The sequence below is a fragment of the Meleagris gallopavo genome, chromosome 3 (assembly GCF_000146605.3).
Source record: "Meleagris gallopavo isolate NT-WF06-2002-E0010 breed Aviagen turkey brand Nicholas breeding stock chromosome 3, Turkey_5.1, whole genome shotgun sequence".
Taxonomy (NCBI): domain Eukaryota; kingdom Metazoa; phylum Chordata; class Aves; order Galliformes; family Phasianidae; genus Meleagris; species Meleagris gallopavo.
Genome location: NC_015013.2, coordinates 80,906,822 through 80,918,264, shown reverse-complemented (window position 1 = coordinate 80,918,264; position 11,443 = coordinate 80,906,822). Strand labels below are relative to the sequence as shown.

At 38.7% G+C, this 11,443-nt stretch overlaps 1 protein-coding gene across 1 annotated transcript; it reads left to right on the top strand.

Annotated features, from left to right (window-relative positions):
• The first annotated feature begins 6 nt into the window (after positions 1–6).
• Positions 7–10,115, top strand: DSCC1 (DNA replication and sister chromatid cohesion 1). The gene is made up of 9 exons (XM_010709290.2): positions 7–55; positions 1,906–2,074; positions 4,472–4,606; positions 5,235–5,325; positions 5,595–5,733; positions 6,647–6,699; positions 7,655–7,812; positions 8,033–8,181; positions 8,931–10,115. Exons 2-9 carry the CDS (start codon positions 1,970–1,972, stop codon positions 9,037–9,039), a joined length of 939 nt encoding a protein of 312 aa, XP_010707592.2. The 5' UTR covers positions 7–55; positions 1,906–1,969; the 3' UTR covers positions 9,040–10,115.
• Positions 10,116–11,443: the final 1,328 nt, after the last annotated feature.

Genomic DNA, 11,443 nt, shown 5'->3' with positions numbered 1-11,443 from the left:
GCTGCCTGCTGCAGCTGGAGGCTGGGCTGTGCGCCGAGCTGGAGGCGGGCCGCAGGTACGGGCCGGGCCGCGCGGAGGGCCGGGCGCTGCTCATCTGTCGGTGTGAGTGCCGCGGTGATGTGAAGGGACGCGGCTGGTTCAAACACGCCTTGACAGGATCTGGGACGGTGCTCTCAGAAAGATGGTTTCGTTTTGGGCGGTTCTTTGCGGAGCCAGCGGTTGGACTTGCTGGTCCCTGTGGGTCTCTTCCAACTCGGGGTGTTCCACGATTATTTGATCAAAATAGCTCTCCTGAGCTTGCAGAGTAAGAAAAACGGGGGTAGGATAGTCAGTGTCGTCATGGTTCGTGTGCTGTTATAGGGTGCGGCTGAGTGGCAGTGCCATAAACAAGCTCAGGTCCTGCTTGCAGACTGCATTCCATCTGAGCAGGGCAGCAACTTGAATAATGAAGTTTCTTGCACTGAGAGAACTTCTTGTTGGGCATCTGTCAACAGCTGCATTGAAATTTGTTTGGAAAAAGCTGGCATCTTTAAAAGAATCCCACTGGTCAGACTCTGGCATGGGCTGCCCAGGGAGGTGGTGGAGTCACCATCCCTTGAAGTGTGCAAGGAACGTTCAGATGTCGTACTGGGGGACGTGGTTAGTTGGGGAAATATTGGTGATGGGTGGACGGTTGACTGGATCACCTTGGACATATTTTCCTACACAGGTGATTCTACGATTCTGTAACTGGTGAGGTTTTCCTGCTGTAGCACATAGTTGGCTGGGATGCAGAGTACCAGCAAGTTACACAGACAGGACAGTGAAGGCCATGCATAGTGCTTGTTGTGTCTGGAAGTTTGGTGCCATCTTCCAACTCTGGCCCAAAACCAGAGAAGTTTTAGGTACAGTTTGATATATATTACATATATTAGGTACAGTTCTATATATATTAGCAGCTGCAATGCCACTGATGTAACGCAAATGTTGTAAATGATACAACACTAGAACTCCCTCTAAAGTCCTCAGAGATCATAGAATAGCTTAGTTTGGACAGGACCTTAGAAATCATCAAGTCCCAACCCCGTGCCATGGGCAGGGCTGCTACCCACCAGCTCAGCTGCCCAGGGCCCCATCCAATCTGGCCTTGAACACTTTTGGGGATGGGGCACCCACAGCTGCTCTGGGCAGCTGTGCCAGTGCTTCACTGCCCTCTGAGTGGAGAGGGTGATGTCTGTTAGCAGGGCTGTTTGTACCCATTGGAAGGTTGATGGGGTGCCAGTGGTTTCCAAATCCTCAGATCTGAGTGGTGCTGAGTATGCTCTTGGAGCATAGCTGAGTTTTTTGTGTTGCTGTTGTGTCCTCACTAAAAAGCTCTGTTTACAAGCATGTGGGCTGAAGAAGGGGCTGTGCCTTGATTCTTGTCTGGAAGTGTTAGATACTTGTTTTTTCTGCTTGGAATTAGTTGCGAGAAAATATGCACGTTTCTCTAAGGGAGTTATCTGAAGGACACTGTGCAATAGACAGTTTCTATTTGCTTCTCATTCTATGGTAGGCTAGTTTCAGTCCTCAGTAAAGAACAATGTTAGCCATAATAATCTACTTTCTAAAGTTCATGAACTTTAAGCATCACTTGTTTTGAAGGTTTTGTGTGAATAGACAGGTGAGGAGGTTAGGCTGTGATCTGTGTAAAAAGCCTTGGATACCTGTCTTTGAACAAACATAGAAGATATTTTAGATTAATTGACAATTGCGTCTTTACTTTTTGGTATAACATGACTGCCACTACTAAATAGAACTGTGGTTTGTAGCTTCTTTACCAACTTGTAAATGTGAAAAAAATATCAGACGAGTTTAATAGATGTTCATCCTGAAATAGAGAAATAGAGGTACAAATGCATGTTTTTGTGCTTTTTTTTTTTTCAGCCTGGTAATCCGTGGTGAAAAGGATGAACAAGCAGTGTTGTGCAGCAAAGATAAAACTTACGACATGAAAATAGCAGATACCTCAAATATGCTGCTGTTTATTCCTGGCTGCAAAACTCCAGAAGAGCTGAATGCAAATCAAGCATCTTGTAATATTATTCATTCACAGGTATACCTTTCTGGGTTTTTTGCTTGTTTGCTTTAATTCTCGAATCCCTTATTCTCTGTAATTTTTTTGTGTTTTTTTATGTGAAACCTTGAGTGGCATTTAGTTGCCTAAACATAGACTTGCTGTGCCATTTTAGCTGCTTTGTGGTATTGGTCCAGCTGTAAGCTTGCCACTCCAGAAGGATGCAGATCTCCTGTAGCTTCTTTGTATATCTGACAGCCCCAGGAGATGTCTTTACAAACATGCCTTACACACAAGGGGCATGCTATACCTTTGGGTGACCAAAATGGCTCTAGGGCTCTTGCGTAGGCAACTGAACTCCATCTGTAATGTATGTTAATTATTGTTTCTAAGAAGTTCAAGCTTATGTTTATTTTGAGTGGATAGTAATTACTTGTGGTAGGTATTAAAAGATTTCAAAGAATATCTGATTTCTCAGTGTTGGCAGCTATTTTAAAAATAAGCTGTTTGCACATTGATTCTTATGAGTGCTTTCCCCAAAAGGCAGATTTTACCATGTCATTTTATTATGTTTTAAATACAGAAATATATTCAAAGTTTACCCTTTTTTGCAACTAGCATCTGGGGAGATTTGTTGGAGTGGGTGATTTTAGAGCTCTGAGTTCAAAGAATTCATTGTTCTCTGCTATTCTGAAGTGTAGTTAATAAAATTCTTCCGAAAATAGTTAGGAAAATATTATTACTAGCTATTATTTGCTCTAATTGATATAATGACATCATTGAGGAGTAGCCCTGCTTGTCCTTAGATGAATATAATAATCACAGTATCAACATCATCATTTCTTCCATGAAGTCATAAGTTCAGCTAGTGGAAAAAGTTAATTGTTAATTCAAACTAAAATAGATTAATGAGAAAACAATTTTCTTCCATATTCTTTTTTGTTATTCTCAGTGATCTCACTAATCTCTGAAGTCATATCTGTCAGCTTAATGTAAATGTGACTTGTATAGGAGTAATTTCTAGAGTTCTGTTTCTGAAAGTTTTTTTCATGTTCTCAGAAATGTTACAAGAAGGCAAACTGTGAGACACAGCAAAAGGTACTGCGTTTGCTGGGTAGTTTGGGGGCTTCATTGCCTTTCTCTCAGAATCTCATGATCACGCTTTGTACCACTTGGCAGACTGATAGTTACAGCCAGAGCTTCTGCCATTTCATTCAGCTTGCACAGACTGGCTTTAGTTATGAACTTTTAAGTGTAAATTAGAGCAATTTATTTTCTTTTCTGGGCAGAGTGTCTTTGTAATTTATCTCAAGATTGCTCAGAAGTAAACTTGGCAGAAAAAGAATCTAACACTTATGTAAAAGCTATTTGACATGGAGGAAAGAAAATAGAATTCTGTTTAAAAAAAAATAGCTGAAATTTGCGTTAAGCAAGCTACATAACAGTGGGTTAAAAACAGTTTGCTCAGTGTCAGAATTTGAATGGGACTTGTTCTACATGCAGGTTGTTTACTTACGGTTGATTTAAATGGAACATTATTTCAAAGTTCTATTTTCTTCTTTTATGGTTTTCTTTTTTAAATGGATGAGTTTTACAAACAAGTCTGAAAAGGCATTTAGGATATTTATTTGATTTTTTTCATGGAGGCTTTTTTTACAAGGAGCAAATGTTTGGGACAGTAGTCCTAAACCTGCAGCCTGTTCCATCTCTGCCATTCTATACCCACTGCTGTTGCAGTAGAATCAATACCGAAGGCTTTGATACTCTCTGTTCTTAAAATAATCTTCTAATAAAAGCAGGCTGTTTCCTATGAAAACCCTCAGGATTACTCAGAAGATCATGATTTGTTAGATGAGTGTAGTTGAATTGATTACACCTGAGCTTCCTGTTGGACCTTTTAAATCTGTATGGAACCAGAATAACAAAAAGAGAGGATGTGTTAATTGAAACAGAGACAATGTGTTTATTGCACGGAAATGTAACCTACTATCTTATTAATGTCTGTTTCACTTAATGATGTGAAGTTTCAAGTATTGAGATGTAAAAAGACCATGAGCAGATCCCACCTATGGGAAGAAGGTGGGAAGATGGAAACAGGGTAATATAGGAAGGGTTTTTATCCTAATACTAAGTTCTAGACAGTGATTATGTGATAGCCTATCATTTGTATGTAGAGATGAACTGGTCCCTTAGTCATGTTCACTGCAAACATGTATATTATCAACCAGCCATAGGCTCATTCTTTGTTACTATTGGTAATCTTTTTTTGACTGAAAATATTACAATGGTTGTTTCATCTTTAAAGTAGTTTCTCCATTAATATATTATTTTTTCAGCGACTAGATGAAAACTTTTTGTTGATAACATTTTGGTTAAGCTCCTTTGGATCTGAATCATAGATTAAAATGCTGAAAGAGTCCTTGTGTTTTCTTGTAGATTGCTGGCTTCTCCAACAACTATTGGGAATTAAGGAGATGTCGACCTAAACTGAAGAAACTGAGGAAGCTTCTGATGGAAGATCCGTACGAAGGGCCAGATAGTGCGAAAGATCAGACTGCAACAGTGTCAAAAGTAAGTCATCTAAGTAAGTCTGCTGCCTTGTAGTTGGTAATGGACAAATTAAAGTGAAAAAACATTCTATCATCTATCTACCTATCTATGATAATGATGATTCTTAACTAGAAAAATAGCTTTGCTGATGGTTCACAGTGTTGCTTTGAATTAAATTTTAAATCTACTACACATTGGTAATTGTTAGCAGTTACAGTGACTAGTTGGTAAGCTATCAGTTTTCCAGTAATAAAAGAATCAGCACTGAAAGAGATTTGTGATTTCCCCTTTTATGTAAAGAGTTTCTTGAAGATATGTGATTTAGAAAAGATAGAACATGTTCAGTTTTCAATCTTGCTGTGATATTTAATTTATTATGCCTACTTGAGCTAGTTTGACATCCTGGGAATGCATGGCACAAAGACTTCTCTATTAGTTAGAATGGTTTTAATATTAATCACCTTTGAGAAACTGTAGTAAATTACAGGAGAAGTTCCAGAGAGTGGTAAAACTTAGAAAACTCAGTCTTGGGGAAAATGTCATCAGTCTTCTTCTTTCTTTTATTACGGCAGAATGCATTTACATGCTTGCTGAAGCAAAATTGGCATAAGAATAACCTGTTTTATCTCCTTTATTTTCCTTGTTGCAGTATACAACAGAAGATTTGCTAAGTCTGATTCAAGCAAGTGAAGAGGAAATACTGCACCAGCTGCAGGTTATAGGTGCCTGTGTAATTGAAGGTATTTGTCTCTAAAGAGTATTTGTTACTTATAGAATCATAGGATGGTTTAGGTTGGAAGGAATCTTAAAGATCTTTTAGTTCCGACCTCTGCCATGGGCAGGGTTGCAACTCACTACATCAGGCAGTTTTCTGCCTAAATTATTAGTTTTTTCCACATCTTATCTCAGGATGGGAATACCCAGACTTCTGTAATTTTTCTTTAGAGGAACTGAGTCAAAGTATTTAAGTTTCCTTTTAACACTGATGTTTTTTTCTTCTGTTTGGCAGGATATTGGAGAATTTTAGAATTTGACTATGAGATGAAACTCTTGAATCACGTGACTCAGCTGATAGACTCAGAGTCCTGGTCTTTGAATAAGGTTCCTTTACGTACGTGTCTTGAGGAGCTTGGACCTCTAGAGCCCATGTAAGCAGTTACTTTTAGTACTTAAAGTTGTCTAAGCCATGATTAATGGTTATTAATTAAATCATTATTAATTATTTATTAGAATTATAACTCTAGATTACATTTACTGGGGCATTAATGATAAACTTTCTTTGGCTCTAAAATATGCAAGGGCATCAGTAGCTCAGCTGTATCTACCTAGGAGAACACTGCTATTAGCTTTCTAGAGGACAGATGAGTTCCAAACGTAGTGTCCATTTACTTGGTTCCTTGATGTAAGCCAGCACCATAAGCTGTTCTGTTATTTCTTTTAAACGTTTTTCATGTACAGACCCACAGACTGCGATTTATTATTTTGTAATACATGGGGGCTCCGTGCCTGGATGCAGTACTCCAGGTGTGGCCCCTGAGGGCAGAGTAGAAGGGAACTGTCACCTCCCTTGCCCTTCTGGTCACCCCTCTTTTGATGCAGCCCAGCATTCTGGGCTGTAAGAGCACTCTGCTGGCTTGTGTCAGCTTTTCATCCATCAGGACCTTCAAGACCTTTTCCATAGGGTTGCTCTCAATGTGTTCTTCTCTGTCCGTACTCATATCTGGGATTGCCTCAACCCAAGTGCAGTGCTCTGTACTTGGCCTTGTTAAACCTCATTAGATTCTTGTGTGCCCACTTCTCAAGATGTCATCCAGGTCCCTCTGGATGACATCTCTCTTCTGTTTTGTCAACTGCACCACTCAGCCTGGTGTCATCAGCAAACTTGCTGAGGCTGCACTTGATCCTACTGTCTGTACTCTTCAGCACTGATACACATGCTGAAGAGTACTGGCCTGAAGATGGACCACCGAGGGACAACACTTGTGAAAAATACATGAAATATGATATAAATAGGAAATTTATAACAGTTTTAAAAGTTGCCTTTTTTTTTTTTTTCCTCAGAGAGATGATAGAGCATATTCTTTTAATCTATGGAAGGAAATACACTGATGATGGTAAGTTTGGAAAAAGCATGTATGTTTTGAATTTGAAAACCTTTGAGGATGGCTCGAACAAATTAATGTGCTACAATAAAACTAAACACTAAGTAAAAGAAAGAAGTAAACAGTGAGATAAAAAATTAGTAAAATTGTTAGAGAAAGTTCCATAGGAAAAAGCTGCTCAACTGTATGAGACACGAGAGAAAATTAATGAACTGACGGAAGTACCTGAAGTGATATTTTAGATGTTTACAAACAATAGTTTTGTGACTGAAGGTAGATTGCTTTTAAAAACTAAATGCAATCTCTTTATAGATACTGTAGGAGATCTTGGACGCCACGTATTTAAGCAGTTGATAGTGGTATTAGTTGTGCAACGGATTATAGATCTCCCTGAATTCTTCTTGTAAGAAGCAGACATCTCCATTGCCTGTCTTACCTATGTACATAATAGGTCAGTGCTTTCATTTGAATTCTTTTCTATGGCTGTTTTCATCTCACCTTTGACTAAAGTAGAAATTGCACGCCACCTTACAGGGCACAGGAGAGCAGTTGTAGTGATACAGATTGTCCTTTTCTGATTAGTATATTGAGGCACGTTGCACAAGGAATAGTTTTGAATTGCAGGGAGACTGAAAAGGTGGAAGGCAATATGGCTGACTTTCAGGGAACTTTAGCCAAGTGAGAGTAGAAAGAAATTCACCTTATTCCTGTAATCTGATATTACAAGGCTGATTGCAGGAATAAAAGTTTTAATTGTTCAACTAAGGCAGCAAACACTTTAATACGAGTCATTCAGAGGTAGGAATGAAAACTGTGGGAAAGTGTTACTGTGAAAAAGAGAAAAGAATATGATTTGTTCTTCAAGATATCATTGAAGAAGACTAGAACAGAATGGAAATTTGAGGCTGTTTTCTGTTCTACTATCAAAAAAGCGAGAATCCAAGCTATTGTGTCTTTTGTTTCTCAGCAGGGGAAGTTTACTTTGAAATGTGTGAAGATAAAATATGCAGAGCTATAGCGCAAATGCTTTTGCAAAATGCAGTTAAATTCAATCTAGCAGAGTTTCATGAAGTCTGGCAACAAAGTGTCCCTGAAGGGATGTCAACGAGTCTTGATCAACTTAAGGTAAAAATATAAATTCTTTAGTGTTATATCTAGATTTTATTGATTGATGGGGATTGATTGTATTTCTGTCAGTGTTTCTGACATCCTCTTTGCAGCTAGCAGTGAGTTCTAGGAGACTTTGGAGATACAGAGAGTAACTTCTTATGGATTCACTGTAGAATGAAGACAGTTCAATTGTCTTCATTTTAATTAAAGCTTTCTCTGTGATGCTGATCTACAGGGTTTGGCTCTTGTGGATAAAGCCTCAAGACCAGAGACCATCTTTCTGCTAAAAGTAGAAGACTTACCTGAAGATAATCAGGAAAGATTCAACAGCTTATTCAGCATACGGGAAAAATGGACAGAAGCGGATATTACCCCTTATATCCAGTAAGGATATATTAAAATGAGGTAGTATTAAAAAAAGAAATCAAGCAGAATTACACTATAATTGGAGTTCATATTCTTCCCTTTCTGCATGGCTGACTTTCAGCTATGTCGTTATGTCTGAAGTACCGTGTTTTAAATTACTACAAATTCTACATGAATAGAATCCCCACTCATATGAACTGTAGCTATATTTGTTGGATTTGAACTTGTGTAAAAAGCTGATCCCACTGAATTTAAATGAGAACTGATTTGATTGAAGCAGACTTGAGTTAAAGAAAATATCCTGAACCTTTATTTAGTCTCCATATTTACAACTCAAGAGCTGTATAGCAGTAGTGCTTCTGGTACTACATCCTTTTTTTGTCCTATGGTACAATGCTATGTGGAAGACCACGTCAGGATGTGTGTGGACAGGCATAAATGGTAACCCAGAAGCTACTTCATTAATTTTTTGAGTGGCTCTAAATTTACTTTAATATAATTATTTCAAAGCTAGTTTTAGAGAACAGTAATAATAATTTAAAAGAAAACAAAAGCCTTGCTTCTCAAGGAAATCATGGTCTTTCCTGTTCCTTAAATTTCAAGTCAAGTTCTAACCTTTAGGTAATTCAGAGCATTCAGAGAGTTACTCTTGTGATTTTCTCCCAGTACCCAAGTCCAGCTTATGGCCGTATTTACAGTCATTTCACTGAACACCGTGTATGAAAGCATGTTTAATGCTAATGTCATCTACTTTATTTCCTCTGTAGAGACTTGTGTGCAGAGAAGCAGACGGTTGGTGCGCTTCTGACAAAATACGCTCGATCCTCAATGCAAAATGGTATTAAAGTTTATAATTCCAGAAGACCTATCTCATAAAAAATACTGTTTTAAAAACTAAGAATATTGTATGGAGTAACAGTGAATGTTGCTTCTTCCTCCCCCTTCTGGGGTAAGGAGTTGTCAACAAATGCTATGTGGCATTCTTGAACTGAAGCAGCTGAACTTCATGAACAAATTTAGTTTCCTGCACAGCTAGTAGAATGAGAAAGAACTTGCCTCTTCTAAGAAACCATAGTGTCTGCAGCCCATTTCTACCTTCCTTTGTCCACTTTCTTTTCCTTTGTGTTTACAGTTATGCTGGAAGTCAAGGTTCTTGAATATGATTTAGCTGTTTATCCATAAACTGAAGACTATCATTAAAAATTAAAACCTTAGTAATAATTTCATCAAATTGATTTTAACAGCAAAACAAAAATGTTTAGCCTTTTGTCCATTAGCGAGCATTTTTAAGCATGCAAATTTTGTTGCTATGTTGACATTTTGACTCCTCACACCTTCACAAGCTCATGAATGAATTACTGTTAACTGAGACCAAGCTGGTTCTTTTTGTGGCCTTGAATAACATTGATGCAAACTCTTGATAGTTCAATACTTGGCAAAATGGCCTTTTAAATATTACAAGGAAAAGAATGCATAATCAGGTTTGTAAAATCAAGTCTGAAGACATGAGAAAATTGTGTTAAGAAGTTCCTATAAACTGTCATTAGAATGTAGCTGATGTAAAATTCATCTTTTAAAGAAGACTGCCTTTGCTTTAAAGAGAACTTGCAAAACTTATTCATATGAATTTTTACGATTTTGGTATGGACAATAACTGCACGTGAAAATTGTGCCTTGAAAGCTTAGGATGGGATATTATTTTGCTTGGAGCAATTAATTAGAAATTTGCTGTGATATAGCCTTAAAATTGAGTACCTGTAATTGAAGTTTCTTTATTATTAAAAGCAGTTTGCATTTGTCAGCGAAACAGTTTCATTACCAAATGTACATTTAGTAAATGCAAGGTGATCAGTGGAGGGAGATGGAAGGAACAAAATCAAATAATTATACTTGTACATTTTCTGGATTTTTTACAAATAAAAAGTTCAATAAAATCTACTTCCTGAGCTTCAGTTATTCTTCTCTGTTGATGCAGGATTGATTTCCCCGTGTTCCATATTTCTAAAGTATATAAGCGTGCTATTTGACCAGTTGCACAGAGGCTCAGCTGGGCTCAGTTCCTGGAAGAATTGCCTTGTTCACTGTCTGGTTTCAACAGCTGTGGTCCTTTCTTTTAATAGCACTGGTGTTCTCTCTCAGAGATCAACAACAGTCAGAATTTGAAAGCCTTTGAAATAACTTCAATTTGACCATATGTGGTTCTTTAGCTGAAATACATAAAACAATTGATAGTCTTGTAGTCTGTGATACAATAGTATATTTATGGTAGGTCTTGTTCGTGAAACAAGAATTTAAGTATTACAGAAGTAGTGCTGTATCATAATAGTGTAATGATTTAATATTATCTGAAGTGTTTTAACGTGTGATTTTTCTACCTGTTGTTGACAATATTTCTGGTGTGTTTTGTTAGAGGTTCAAAATGAGATAATGCTAAAGAAGCAAAAAGAATAACTGAATTAGCTTCTTTGATGCATTAACTTTAGCATAAAGCAGATGAATCAAAACTTGCTTATAACAAGCAATTGCAGGTTATGATTAAATTTTGTATTCTGGTAATTCTAACTCAGATCTCTCCACAGGGCATCTAGAGTGGGAAGGAAGAGTGACAGACTGCATCTTCTTATTTATTTTTTGTCCCTGCCATGTTTCGGGCAGCACTGTTAGTATCTTAAGATAGTTTTGGAATCAAAAGGCAGGACTGCAGTTTCTGTCTTCCTATTGATCTTTGCTGGGTAGTGCTTGAGTTTGGCCCATAGATAATTTAATTTCGTGCATTCCAAGTACCCATAAGTGCTTGTCCAGCACTGGCACTTCCTAGTGAATATACAAGCAAGAGGGTCACATTGTGTAAGCAACCAGGTTTTGGTGCTGAGGTGCTGGCTTTGTGCAGCCGGAGCCCTGTCTGAAGCAGGTGGGGCACATTACTGTCTCTCCGCATTCGTGCCTAGCCCAGCTGTACCTGACACAGCTGTCGGTTAACCTCGGCCTTGCCGTGAGACCCAACAGGCCGCCGGGGTTAACAGTTCCCTTGAGGCGCTAATGCTGCTGCAGTAAACCCACACTGCGGCAGGAAACCAAAAAAGGCAGTCTCTTCGCTACCACGGCTTTCTCTACGCCGCCTCCGCCATCTTCCCGCCGCAGCGACTCACCCACCGCCCGGGCTGCGCGCATGCGCACACATCCCGCTCGGGGCTGCGCCAGAGGCGCGCAGAGCGCATGCGCCTGGACAGGACCCGTTTCCCCCCTCCCAAGCCTCTTGGATTACTTTCGGCGTTTTGTT

What these genes read in the sequence shown, in the direction of transcription:
- DSCC1 (XM_010709290.2), top strand. Translation starts at nt 1,970, where the DNA reads ATGAAAATAGCAGATACCTCAAATATGCTGCTGTTTATTCCTGGCTGC. An exon ending in AGGTGCCTGTGTAATTGAAG is followed by an intron (nt 5,326 to 5,594) that starts GTATTTGTCTCT and finishes TCTGTTTGGCAG; the next exon opens with GATATTGGAGAATTTTAGAA. An exon ending in AAGGAAATACACTGATGATG is followed by an intron (nt 6,700 to 7,654) that starts GTAAGTTTGGAA and finishes TTTGTTTCTCAG; the next exon opens with CAGGGGAAGTTTACTTTGAA.